Source organism: Pelobates fuscus, chromosome 7 (genome assembly GCF_036172605.1).
Source record: "Pelobates fuscus isolate aPelFus1 chromosome 7, aPelFus1.pri, whole genome shotgun sequence".
Classification (NCBI taxonomy): Eukaryota; Metazoa; Chordata; class Amphibia; order Anura; family Pelobatidae; genus Pelobates; species Pelobates fuscus.
In genome coordinates, this window is record NC_086323.1 from 169,260,710 (window position 1) to 169,275,761 (window position 15,052).

The 15,052-nt window shown below is 38.0% G+C and overlaps 1 protein-coding gene across 1 annotated transcript in view; it reads left to right on the forward strand.

Moving 5' to 3' along the window:
• Positions 1 to 15,052, forward strand: part of CACNA1D (calcium voltage-gated channel subunit alpha1 D) — a 319,738-nt gene that overhangs the window by 20,405 nt on the left and 284,281 nt on the right. The window contains exons 2-3 of the mRNA XM_063426916.1: positions 2,644 to 2,965; positions 4,814 to 4,919. Of these exons, the coding sequence (XP_063282986.1) occupies positions 2,644 to 2,965; positions 4,814 to 4,919 (428 nt within the window). The remainder of the gene's footprint in view (positions 1 to 2,643; positions 2,966 to 4,813; positions 4,920 to 15,052) is intronic.

Here is a 15,052-nt window from a genome sequence, read left to right on the forward strand (position 1 = left end):
GTACCCCAAAGGCAATCCTCGAGCTGCTTAGCATAAGTAACAAGTAGGGTAATCGCTAGGCAATGCACAATTTTATATTATATAGTAGCAGTAACGTTGGTGAAACATGAGAGTAGTAAAAGTAGATTAATTAACAAGCATGGCATGACATATCCCCTTACTGAAAAGAGAGAGGTACTGTGTGTAGATAGACATGGTAAGGTAAGGGATACAGTAGAGTTTACCACCCCAGACAGCCCCAACCCCCCCATCAGAATAGGTTGTAGGAATGGCAGCAGAATAGATTGCATTACCCTCTGGACCTGGTAAAGCAAAGAAAGTGTGAGGCACTAGGCGCTAGTAAGTTATACAAGTATGGCAAGTAAGAAGTCCAGTACTGCCCAGGTACCCCATACTGGGTAGGCGCTGGGGTCAGAGGCCCATCTTGGTGATCATCCTATCCCTCTTATAGGGAATTTAATGTCCCAGGGTGCTTGGCTTCTCAGGCTGTCAGCCAGGGGAGACTCCTGCATATCGTTGAGCTGCACTTGAATTCTACTCCTCTCCCTGGCCCTGTGCATTTCCTTCTGCATGTTGCTGGGGTTAGGAAGCTTTGCAGTTTGCCAGCCGGCTAATTTTACCGCCTTACGTCGCTTAGGCCGTAGTCGCTGTCTCCGGTATGTCGGGCTCGTGGTGTGTGCAGTAGGACGCTTCGGGGAGTAGCAGGATGGTTCAGGAGGTGCCTCGGTGGTCTCCTTGGGTTTCAGCCTGCTTTCCAGCTTTCTCCAAAAGGCGTTGAAGATTGCCTCTAGGCGCCAGCATGGATCAGGTATCTCCCCTCCAAGAGTATGGGGACGCGTGTCGTCCGCCATCTTAGATGGTGCTCCGCCATGTTCGCGGGTGTTTGCGGCTCTGCTGCTGCTCTCAGGTAGGGTTTGGGAGCCACCAGGGTAGGGACCGGGATAACCCCCGCCGGTCCAAAGGGGGGGGTAGCAGGGCTCCAGGTGCATGTTCAGCACTTCGGTCGCGCCAGTCTGGGAGAGCGGCCGCCTCTCCCCTCCTCAGCGCTTACTAGGCCTCCGTGAAGCTCGGTATCTGGAGTGCTTTAAAAGACTGGTGGAAGCATTCGCAAGTCGGGTCTTCTTAACATATAGTTAGGGGTAAGTCGCTTGATGCCCGATTTTGGCTATTCCAGTCAAAATAGCAGATTTCCTTAGTGTGTTCCTGGGAGCTCCCAAGAAACACAACCAGTCGCCATGATTGTCAGGCCCCGCCCCCCCTCCATAGATATCTTAACACTTACCGTATAAAGGGCTTTATTCACTAAACAGTAAACTGAAACCTGCAGCTTAAAATGAGGACTTTTTCATGCATTTTTAGATGACTTAATAACCGACAGATCTTCTAATCTTTAAGAGACTGACCCTTTTAAGTAGGTACTTAATGGAGTAATGGGTAGTTTTCAATTCTCTGTATATTAAATAGTGAACGTTAGACTTTGATGTAGCAAGCAATGTATATGTAAAGCTAGAACAATGAATAACAACAAAACAATACAATCTCCCATATATTTTATGTCCTGGTTCGTATCAGTATTATGTTTGCCTCCCAACCCCAACAGTAGTCCCTGTTTTGGATCCTGTCTTGCTGTCTCGGCTTTGTTCCTAGGTTCCCACCATCTGGGGATACAAAGGAAGTGTCCCTAGCAAATACAGTGCTAGTGTATCATTAGAGAGCCCTTCACTCTGTGAATATTCAACCCTAGTGCCAGACGATCTCCATGTCAGCGTGGTGCGCATGCATATCTGGCTGACTTGCACAATAGATCCACTTTGAAGACCTATCAGTGCAAGTTTATAAGAAGAACAGAGGGATTTGGGCCCAAAACAGGTGTCCCTGCTATGGAGGGCCATTTAGGAAGCGGTACGAGTCAGACTTTACATAATGCACTTTTCAACTTGAAGACTTTCATAGTATGTTTAGATGCCAAACCTAAAACGTATTCACAATGCTGTTCACCATTAATTACTTCTGTTTTCTGAGATCTATATATAAGAGATGGGTTGTAATTGCATCTGGGCTTCTAAACTAAATGGTGATACTTGATTACAAATTACCTGAAGTCCATCATGTCTCATGAGACCGTCACTACTGCCTGCAAAGCCTTCCAGACACTAGCAAAAGTGCCCTGCACCCCCCCCCCCCCATCATAAGTAGTCAAACCGTTTTACAGCCGGTGTTTGCTGGATTTCTACCTCTCCTATGAGCTTCCATTCACCTATGGGAGCCAAGTCCGGCAGTGCACATCTAGCTCATTGGCTGTGAGCTGTTTACTCTCAGCCAATGAGCTAGGTACTGTCTCTGCTCGGTTTCGCTTAGAGCCTCTACTGTCTCTGCTGGGTTTCGCTCAGAGGTTAAAGCTTCTGACTCTCTGTCTGAAGTAGTGGAGGCATATATCAGCGCCTGGTGGGTCACAGGTAAAATGTTAAACTACTTTAGAAAGGTTTGACTACTAATACCTCTGAGCACTGCTGCACTAAAGTGAGCTGTTGTTGGAAAATAAAATTATTTATAGTAGCAGACAAGATATATTAACTTTTGTTTTTCCTCTTTACAATTTTTACCAGCTCTAATAATAATGATGTTTCTCTTTCTCGCTCACAGAGACGAACTATGCAAGTAGTGCCCGGATACCACTTGCTATTGACGGACCAGCATTACAGGCCAAAGGTCCTGCTCCATCCAAACAAACTGTCCTATCTTGGCAAGCTGCAATTGATGCTGCTAGACAAGCCAAGGCTGCCCAAAATATGAGCAGCACTGAACCACTGCCGGTCGGATCCCTTTCCCAAAAAAAACGCCAGCAGTATGCCAAGAGCAAGAAACAAGGTGGAGGCTCCACAAACAACAGACCAACCCGTGCCCTGTTCTGCTTATCACTCAATAACCCAATCCGAAGAGCCTGCATTAGCATAGTAGAATGGAAGTATCCTTTTTAAGTCTGAAGAAGTGACATGACTTCTCTTTAGTAGGGGTATTAATTCTCTGAGCAATAATATAATTTTACCTCTTTATAAATCATTGAATATGCTGTGCACTTTATGGCACCTATTCTAAAGAAGGATATTATGACACTAGAAAAAGTGCAAAGGTGGACTGCAAAAATAATAAAAGGAATGGAGCATTTTAGTTATTAAGAAAGGTTAACAAATTGAAATCTGTTTATTTTAGAGAAATTGTGCCTCAGAGGGGCATTATACAAATACATTTGGAGCCAATGCAAACAATTTTCTGTAAATCTCTTCATAAGACTATGAACATGACTATACATAGGACACAAGGTCAGGTATTTAGACTGGTAGAAAGGAATTTTAATCTAAGTCAAACTGTTTATATATATATATATGTTTATATATATATATAAAAATAAATTTTTATTATTATTTTTTTTAAATGTATTTATTTTTTGGCCTTTTTTTGGATCAACAGCAAAAAACATATCTGTGAAAGGCTGGAATTGATGGATTCATGTCTCTTTTAAACTATGTAACTATGTACAAAGCAAGTGGTTTAATGTTCTATAAAGTTTAAATATATTTGCAAATCCCCCAAAGAAAGGAATACATTGAAATTTGTAATTCATGCATTCAATTTTTATTAACCGAGGTACAATTTCCTCTGCACCTTGATCTGCTGAAAAATAATGTTATCGATTCATGGCATGAAACCTAATACACATGCCTTTGAATGACCCAAGGTTTGGTTTACAAGCAGTGATATTGGGGTGAGTGTGGGTATTATCATGTTAATAGTTTGCAGCCTCTCGATTTACTAACTTGGTTATACTAAATTAAAGGGATGTTACAGGCACCAAAACAACTTAATGAAGCTGGTTTGATGTATAGATCATGCTCCTGCGGTCTCATTGCTCAATTCTCTGCCATTTCGGAGTACATGGAGTTTATGGAGCCCTAGCCACACCTCCATGCATATGACTTGCACAATCTCCCTACACATTTCCTGTAAATATAGATCTACTGTTTAAAGTTCCTTTACTGCACAGTCTGTTTAATTCAGAATTTCTTATCTCCTGCTCTGTTAATAACTTGCAGGAGCCTGTTGTGTGATGTTCAGTTAACCGAGCAAGAGATCAAAATGTCTGTAATAAGTAAGTTCTGAAACCATTTTTTTTCATGGGTGCTATGTCAGTTATAACCAGGGAGGCATGGCTAGAGCTGGATAAACAGAAACAAAGTGATTTAACTCATACATTTCATAGAATTGAGCACTGCAGGGGCATGATCTATACACCAATACTGATTCATTAGGTGCAGAGTGCTCCTTATTCAGTAGTGCTTTGAGCTTTTTTAGAAATGTGCATGCACTGCATTGATTGGATATATTTCTATCGTGTCACTGGATGCTGAACCATCCCGAGATGCTGTGACAGAAATCTGAATTTATGATGCCGCTATTGCACCTGCACAGTTGCTAGATATGAAACCGTAAAAGTAGTGAATTGCAAAATGTAACCCTAAAATTGCAAATAAAGGCATAGAGAATTTTACCAAAGCTAGATTTTAAAATTTAATTTTCAATTTACTACAATTTTGGTGTTTAGTGTATTTAACCATATTGTATATAGGATTACAGGTATTACTGACTTTAATTGATCAAAACATTTGAGTAATTTTTCTGCGTATTGGCGATCATTAATCGTAATTTAATGTTTGTCTGAAATGTTTGACTTTTTGTCTGATATGATGTTATAGCTCTAAATATTAAACACCAATTGTATCTCACTGTTGTTACCTTAACCATCCTCTCCCTTTAGACCATTTGACATCTTTATACTAGTTGCTATATTTGCCAATTGTGTGGCCTTAGCTGTTTATGTCCCGTTCCCTGAAGATGATTCCAATTCAACCAATCATAACCTGGTAAGTAACATACATTTTTTTTTTTGCAATTTTTTGCTGCATTTACCAATATTTTCAACTTCTCAATCTACTTTCTTGTCTTTTGATACATCAAAGAAAGTGAATACAATGCATTATGAACAACTTAACTGATTTAGAAAATCTGGTTTCACGCTCTTCTAAAAAAAGGGATGCTGTGAGCGCCAGCACACTAGAGTGGTTATGGCATCCAGAGTGTCCCTTTAAATAAGTAGAGGCTACAGCATTTATTTACGGTATTTATTTTTTTGCCTGATCTGGTCAATATAGTAGAACAGATAGTGGTCCATCGTACCTGTTTTTGTTTGGAAAAAACTTTCAGCTATGCAGTTGGGTACTTGTGAAAGATGCTTTGAACTGAGAAAAGCAAGGTTAGGTTGTTCTCTAACATTTGTTTATTTATTGAGTGATAGGTTGTAATAAATATAAATATATATACCGTACTGTATATGACTTTAATTATCTACTTCATATGCCGGGGTATGTCCACGTAACTTTGTCCTAGTTGTTAATAATAGAAATAATTAATTATGTAAGGTGAGAGTCAATGTCGTTGCATGTGTACAGCATGAAAGTCACTTTGGAAGCACACGTTTGAGAAATGTGCGTACTGCAGTATAATTTGTTTTAATCATATCTGGTTTTCACATGTCAACTTTTTTAAAGGAGCATAATGTGGCCCTTTATTATCATAGGACACAGGAAGCAAGGTTTGACAATGGCGTATATGTATCTATTTTTTTATATTCTCAACAGGGTTGTATAAAGCTGTTAAATAACTGATTTGTGTCTGCGCTTTTGGGGTGTTTGTTTTATTCATCTATTGACCTCACAAAATTAAAGACATTTGATACCACTAATGTAAATGGGAAATTCTGGAGTCATATAGGAAAATGCAAGTTTTTTTTCATTTTTTTTTTTTTCATTTATTTATTTGTTTGCCTTTAAGTGTGTGGAAATGTATTTGTTTTATTATTAGTTTTTGTTCTAATGAAGACAAGTTCTTATTCTCTAATAATTTTACTAGTAGATGTTTCAGTTACAAATGAATCCAATAAACTGCTATCTCAATGATCATTTTAAAAAAGCTCTTCATAGTAACTTTGCCCTACTCTGGTTCTTTAAGAACAAGAATTTCATGTGTTTCACTAAGTGGGTTGAACATTTTGATAGTCTAGCAATCGTTGGGCATGTTTTGACATTTGCTCATATGCTTCATGATGTTTGTCTTTAAAGACTTTCAAAAGAACTGTACTTCTAAAAAAAATTTAATATTACATTCGCTTATTGCCTACTTTTTTTGTGTGTGTGTGAAAATTCTTGTTGCCAAAAAGATGTATACTGTACATTGTCGGAAAACTGTAAAGCATAGTAAAATCATGCATTTGAAATATTATTTAAAGTCCAATGTATATTTCAGATTCAAGTTGCACTATAGGCATTTTTTTTACAAAGTAATATCAGTAGAGAACAGTTAATATTCATCTGTTTATATAATAATAACATGTTCAGGTCTTTCTAATATGTTGTAAGTAAATGCAAAAGAACATTAGGTAAATACATTGTAACAAGAACTAAGCAGTAGATCCATTTCATGATCAAATTGCCATCACCAACAATATGGAGATATCTTGGAGGTCAGGACATATAGTGCAGCCTATTGAGGTATGGAGAAGGCGACTGTATGCTCTCACGACAAGTGGCAATGTAAAAAGTGAGGTGGATCATATTGTGAAGTCTGAGAACTTGCATATGGGAAGTCCTCTTGTATGGCCCACGTTGCTGCTACAGCTATTGTGTACTAGACAGTGGTGTTAAAGGGGCACTAGAGTCACCAACACAACTTTAGCTTAATGAAGCAGTTTTGGTTTGTAGATCATGTCCCTGCAGTTTCACGGCTCAATTATCTGTCATTTAGGAGATAAATCCATTTGTTTATGCAGCCCTAGTCACACCTCCCTGCATGTGACTTACACAGCCTTCATAAATACTTCCTGCAAAGAGTCATATCATGTTTACACTTCCTTTATTGCATATTCTGTTTAATTTAGAATTTCTTATCTTCTGCACTGTTAATAGCTTGTTAGACCCGGCAGGAGCCTCCTGTATGCAATTTACAGAGCATGAGATAAAAACTTTTAAAGTAAGTTTAACCATCTGATTTAAAATGAATTTAGTTTTTCATGTCGGCAGTACATGAAAACAGAATTGTTTAATTTTCAGTCACAGCCAGGGGAGGTGTGTCTAGGGCTGCACAAACAGAACAAAAGTAATTTAACTCTTAAATGGCAGTGAATTAAGCAGTGAGATTGCAAAGGAATGATGTATACAAAACTAGTTAATTAACCTAAAGTTGTTTTGGCTACTATAGTGTCCCTTTAAATGTTGTAAACATGGTTTCCATGTCTCTTGATATTTTTGAACATACTTCAAATTCAATATGGCTTCTTCCATGGATCTGATATATTTGACTTTCATTGTTCATTCCAGTAGCCTCCCTAATCAACACTCCTGCGACTGGGCGCCTCCATCTTAGTTCACTGTCAGTCATAGGACAAGCACTGTCCTTTCCACTTGGCAGACAGCATAGCCTACATAGAAGAGGAGAATGTGAACAATGATGTTTCTATTGCATCGTATGCCCTGGCTGTGCCTTGTTTGAACTCGCTTGTAATGTGATTTGCTTAACCTTTATTAAGCATTGTAACGAAAACAGAGCATCACACAAGTAAAGGTTAATGCTAGTTATAGGTGACATTGAAGGTTTTATTAAGTGTTGTGATTTGAAGAGAAGTGACACATCCTCTTAAAATCTACAAGAATTATTTTAATATACCAAGTTTGACACCTAAATGCTAAGCAGTTTTTTTTCTTTCTGTTTCTTGTGCCCTTGTAATGTTATTCTAAGCCTTATGGCTAAAAGCTACTTTATTTAGATTGTGCAGATTGATTTACTTTGGTTTCATGGTTGATTTATAAATATGAATGTCATTGTATATGGTACGTTTTTAAAGGTTACCTGTCTTGCCACTTTTTTTTACTTACCTTAAATGAATTACTCTTCAGATTTCATCTAAATCGCTAGCAAATTGTATAAATTGCTCTCTAAATTACCGCAAAATTTGCATTCCCCCTCCCTCCTGACAGACTGTCAGCATAGACTCTATACAGATGTCTAAAATTAAAACCAGATAGGTTTCTAGCTCTTATTATTTAGCTCAGCAACATATAGGATGTGTGCCATGCACAGCACTCGAGTTGCTTTTGAATGGCACTTGGTGCTGCCAGAGACAAACAGGCTCTGGCCTATCAGGAGTCCCAGTGGCACTTCAGATCTCTGTTGGTGGAAACCAAACTGTGATTACAGGTGTTGAGGGACAATCCTCAATTTACGCATTGCAGCATTTAGAGTGATTTCTTAAAACTTCCTTCCAGCACTTGTGAACAGGAATCCACAGGACGCAGCAGCTATCGCAGTTCCTGCCCTTGACCTGTACCTGGCCAGGCCAGTCCAGTCCCCACTGAACTCAAGAAGGTCTGTGCTAGATACTCGCATAGCTGTAGAATTAGCCTCCCCATCATACAAATCATAAAAACAACCCACCCACACTTCATGCAATATCACAAGCAGCCCCACACATACACCACCAAACACACAATGTGACATATCAGCCACATAATTCCACAAGCATCCCCCATACACAGCCCATATACAATACCACAAAAGATTCATTAACAAATACAATATAACAGCCCACATACACTCAAATACAATGCTACAAAGCAACTGCAGCACCCATAAATAACACAAGCAGAATACAGCAACATGCACACCCCAGTTTAAAAAAAAAAAAAAAAAAATATGATCTGCATGTCAAGTGACTTCGAAATCTTGTTTTGGCACAGTACTACAAGAAGGTTGCCTTCCCCTAGTGTAGTATCAAAACTTCCACTTGAAACGAAAAACATACAGTTCCTGTATGAGAAATTCCCAGAGAAGGATGCGGGTATGAGCTGGCAGTGAGCACTATATTTTATTTCCTTTTTTATATCTACGGTGAGGATTTTACCTATCTACAGAATGGAGATCATTCCACTCCAAGCGCTACATGAGGAGCCATCTTGGGTCTCCAATAAATGTGAGTGTGCGTTTTTATTATGCCTATAATTCAATTTGATCTTCTGACTTACTACACTATCTTGGTACCCTACTTTTGTTTATATTGTATATTTACACGGTACAGTGTTGGACCAAGAAAAGCCAAAAAAGATCTATATCCACAGGCAGGGATTATACTACCCAAGCGTTACAATTGGAGCTAATAGTAAGCTCCTCATACTATAAATGTCCAAGCTTCATTGGCTACAGCGAGTGTGTGTTCCGTGCTTGTCCTTGGTCTAGTGAGCATGTGTACCCCCAACCAAGCCGGAATCTGCACAAGAAAGGAATAAGGGAGGAATAACAGATTGAAAAACTGATGTAACTCTGTTCAATGTCATGAAGTGGGGCTGTGCCAGATGTGGGGAAGCTATGGCAGGCGTCCCAAATTGAGGCAGTACTAAGGACAAGGATCATGACCACAAAGACGGGCTAATGGCGGCACGTTATCCATTATGAGGGGGTTAGTATGCATGAAAACTCTATGAAGCTCATTAGAAGTTACAAAACACTAATTCTGGCAACTATACTACAAAAAGAACATGTTTACATTTTAGCAACGGGTTCACGTTAACGAGTATTTAATGTTCTGATTAATACAAACACATTTTTCACATTTTATCTAATGTCATAAGTAAATAAATTGTCTCAGAAATAATATGCCATCCCACCTCAGAATCAGACGATCCAATTCACAAGGTATATATCTAGATAATGCTGCATCAAGGCTTTCTTACCTCACCTACCACGAGAGGTAGAGGACATTGAAACGTTTTGTGACATTGCTGGAAATAAAAGCATGCAAGCAATTTGTTTTGCAAGATCTTTTTATAACCTCTATAGTACGAGGACATCCTGACCCAGGATGGCTAAAGGATCATTCATCTCTGAGTGCTGGGTAATGGTTAGGAACACCAATATCACAAGAAGATCATGTTTGATGGAATTGTTCATTCCATCACTGTCCTCAAGAACTTACTAGTAGAAGACACAATGTGCTCTTACGAGAGTGATGTAGACGTTCAAATCAAACCTCTGATCACAAGTTTGAGAGCTTCATGGCTTTCCAGCAATATTTGGATACAGTGTCAAAATGGTACATGTACAGCTTGGGGTTAACTGCATGAGAGTAATGACAGCGATTCCATAAATAAATCTGTGCAAATTCAAAATACTAAATCAGCATCTCTACAACAGTTGTGACAATGCCTCACAGACAACTTGAGGTCTCAGGATATAGTAATTAGAATGAAACCGACCTTCAGACTGTGGTGATTGCTGCCTACATCAGTGCTGGTTTGATTGTTCTGTTTCCAGAGTCAAAGGGACATAACAAAAACACACTTGGTCTAAAATGTGCATTTGAATAAAAAGAAGAATCGTTGTACAATTTAGTTAGCTAATGCACATGTACACATACACAACAGTAAATGACAGATATGGGACTAGTCTGCCACGGTCAATTAACAAATAGAGAAACCAATGCACACGTTATTTGTTAACTCTATAGCAATAAAAACAACAAAATAGAGAATTGCAGATATATCAGTCAAAGATAATGTCTTTTCTATTACTGATAGTATTCACAAAATAAACATTTAAAATAGTTATCAGTAAAATGTGTTTGCTGAGCATTAAAATAAAATAGCAGAATACTGCAACATTTAAATCACATGCTCTTTATCAAAAGGTTTTTTTGTTTTGTTAAAGCGGCAATGCCAGTCCCCTCCTCCCTCCCCCCACCCCAAAAAAATATATTTTATTTCATAAAGATAGATATTTTTTTTTATATTTTACAGGTTCGCTTTAATGTTATCGCTATTGAGGTTTTTTGTTTAGTTTCTTTAAGAATGTGTAGACATTGGTTTTGTTCATTTAAATTTGATACTATCACAAACCATGGCTCCACAGAGAAGTGTGGAGAACGGAGAAGTGTGGAGAAACTGGTAAAACTTGTGTATCACACTGGAATGTAAAACGGATTGTGTTCAGAAGGATAGAGAGGTGAGAAAGACATTGCTAGAGTAAAAAATATGTTTACATCCAGTTTGTACAATCTAGGCAAAAATATGCTAGTAACAAAAATGATAAAGACCTATTTATTTTCTAATCTGCTGTTATGTCCTAAATTGTTTCAAAGTCAATTGCAATCCACCATAGTTGAAAATAAGACGGTGACCCCGCACATCTTCTACATTCAGTAGCTGAATTCATTAAATCCACTTTATTTAACAGTATGAGTATCATATGCGATTTGTAGACACTGCACTGGAGTTAATGTGATTTCTTTATTTAATTGTTAGCAGGTAGACAAGCTGCTAAGATTAAGACTTGGTGAGGCTTAGCGGTAAATATATTAGGACACAAGGTTAGCTGTGTCATGCATTGTCACCGTCAGACAGAGAAACAATCGCCTAATGGCCACACGTATTCAGCACTGTTAAATGAAATACCGGTACTTCATGACAATAGGAGCATAGATTTTTATTTGTATTTTTTGTCAGCAGGTAAGATGATTTATCTAGTTGACAGTTCCTTATTTAAAAGCAGAGCCTTTTTTATAGTTCTCAGTCTTCTGCCTTACTAGTTTCTTAGTTATGCCATTGCTGGAAAATGATTCCACAGTACAATATTATAACCATTTCAATACAAACGCTTTCCGGATTTCACCTTTTCTGCGCAAAGTCTTGATTTTGGCTAGACATAATTTTTAAGTCAGCACAAACCTTTTTTTTTTATCCATTTTTGTTGAAGGAACATTTCAACACTAAAAATAAATATTTGTAAGTTAGAATAATTCTTTTTTTTTAGAGCGTTCTAAGAGGAAATGCTAATTGGTGCAGCATGGCGTTTTGCTGTGCATGCGCAATAGCCTCCAAATGCTTTTCTAAGCATTGGATTTTCTGAGATTATCAGGATTGATGATCTCAGCCAGTGAGGTGGGACCAGCCACAGTGAGACCGACACAGAGGAAAAAAGGTACTTCACAGAGAGGGGGGATGGCCCCTTAAATAGCCACTCCAGCACTATTGTGTTTGGAATACGTTTGTATTCCAAACACTATAATGTTCCATTAAGGAGGACGTAGTTCTGGCTTGGTGGCAAGGGTCTTACTACAAAGTATGCTCCTCCTGTATGGAGTTAAGCTGACACCTATGTGTTTTATTTTCTTTTTTTCTAAATCAGCTGTTAGTCTTTGATGCTGTATCATCTAAGCAATTGTTGGGGACTCCCAGTTCGCTCTACTGGAATACAGCATAAGAAGTATGTTTCGGGTAGAATTTCTATAATAATAAACACTTTCTATCCTAAACAAGGTTAAACCTATAAAAAGAGCTTCATGGGTTTGTGAGAATCCATCATACCTGGACCAGTCCAAATCAGAGTACTGCAAGGTGGCTTTCAGTAGAGACTAGAGATTGGGATGTCAATTGCTGATTAAAAGTACCAATCTCCATCTGTCCGAACTCAATATGCAAGGTTTTAAATATGGAAATTCTGTGCACAGATGAATCTTACCTCACAAGCCATCAGGGAAGACTTGTTGCTTACAGACCATGTAATATGGTTCATCCACTGGGCAAAACAAAGAGCCTGTTTCCTCTGGGTTATTTTGTGAGAGCACATGCCTTTATTAGCTAGCAGATGATAGGTTGTGATAACTGCCTGGTGTTCGCATCTCCAGCAGGATGATAAGCCGCAACGAGAAATGTGAAATTGTTTCATTTAAATGCAGTTACATTTAAACATGTGATGACTTGCAATAGGCTCTGGGGCTTTGCAGTCAGTATATTGAAAGATGTATTTCCCGTTCAATTATATATCTCAGAACAATACTTTCTTTACAATCCATGATTTGCATTCAGACTGGGGTTCACTGATATGTGATTTGTGTTTCCTAAGATGACCAATAAACTTTTGTTTTACAAAAATAAATATGGATAGGAAGAACATACTCATCATGCTGTTGACCGCTTTACTGAGGATGCTTAGTGAGACATTGAGCATGCAACAAAAGGTCTGCAGTACTCTCCCTTGAACAAGTGGTTTAAACCCGTGAGCAAAATGAATAGAAAACAAAAATCCAAATTCATTTGGATACTGGCCTATAAACACAGCTAACCTAGCCGCAAACATACAAATTGGAGGCATAGAAGACTTCTGTTGCTAACTGTTAAACATTAAAAAAAAAAAAAAAAAAAAAGTAATCTACTCTTTGCAGTATACTTAACAGATCAACCCCATCATTCCTTCTAAAAAAATAAATAAAAATGAAATCATATTTATTTATTTTTTTGTACCATCATTTACTTAATGATGAACAGTTACTTTTTTTTTTTTTTTTATTGAGGGATAGTAAAAAATCTTCATATTCTTCAAACACCTGTTTTGAAATTATCCCTTTTGTTTTAATTAGTACTTTGATTCCTTCTGCACAGAGCTGCATCTTGCACTGCCATCTAGTATTAACTGCAAAGTAAATTCCTTGAAACAAGAGAAATACAACATTTTCTTAAAAAATAAATAAATAAGGGGGCTGCTCTCCAGAATGTAGAACAAAGTTGGCAAGATTGTGAAAAGAAAAGATGTCAAGATTGTGAAAAGAGGTGTTTGAAGTTGAATCGTATTAAAAAAAACTAAGCACAGTTTTTCTTATGGAGCGTTATGGAACCCGGAGGTCAACATATTGTATGCTATTTTTGGTAGCTGCTGCATTAGTTTTCTCAGAGGAGAGACTAGACTTGACTTGCATGGATGCTGGTAAGGCTGCTGACCGTGGAGTAATGAATGACCTTAGGGTAGTGTTGGCAGTTTATCATGTCTGCAGCAAAAAACAGAGAGGACAGGATGAACTATTTGAAACTGCCAACATATGGATTATTTTCACATGCTCCATGAAAATCACCATAATTTAATAAGAAAGTGCCAACCAATACTGTAGCACTGAACAGTGGGAGGATATGTACGCTTTTATTAAGTTTCAAGCCCTAACTTGTCGAGAATTAAAACTGAATGTACCCATGACATTAAAATAAAGTAAATGTTTGTATTATTTTTTTATGCCACAAAACATGCCAATACAAAATGTGTGAAAGTGGTTTTACACCCCCAAATATCACAGATACTAAACATCACACTCAAAAATAGAAAGAACTAGATATGTGATAATTATCACACAGTGTGTTTATATAAACGGCACCGTATAAATTACATTGATTGTCATAAACTCTGTTATTGTGATGTTTGCTATAAGAGGTTTGAATCTTGTGGGCTACGTATATGTATGTGTATGTCAGCAAAACCATTTCTTTGTGTTCATCTGTTTGGGAATGAGTATCTGTATCTCTGAATGTGTGCCCAAAAGAGCTTATGCTTGTGTATGTATGTGTGGCAATATGTATGTGTTTGTGACTGTTTCTTTGTGTGCACATGTCTATGGATTCCCACAAAATGTTTCTTTAAGGGGCCACACAATTTCTGTTGGCAGCCTTGCTGACCTGTGCTATACATCACCAATGACCGATTAGTACCCTCAACAAAATGGAAGTTTAAAGAGGAGACTGATACAATTGCACTTTTTTTTTTTTTTCGTTCTTGCTACCACCTTCTGTGGTGTGTTCTAGGAATGCAGTTACAGGTATTTAAAGGCCCACTTTCCTGAAATCAGACCAGTCCAAGGTAAAATCATGTAGCTTCAACTTATGAAAGAATTGCAATTCCTCTGAGGCAAGTTGGTGGCCATGTACAGATGGGAACTATGTGCCCCTCTTACCTTTCCCAGTAAACCTATTTGTGCCTAAATTGACCTGCTTGGTAACGTGATGCATTCTGCATATTTCAGGACCCACTCACAAACCACTTACTGACTTTGAAGTAGTTATATATTTTTAGAAAGATGCTCACACAAACTAGTCAAATACACAATCACACAATTACTGTGTCAATATATAATGAC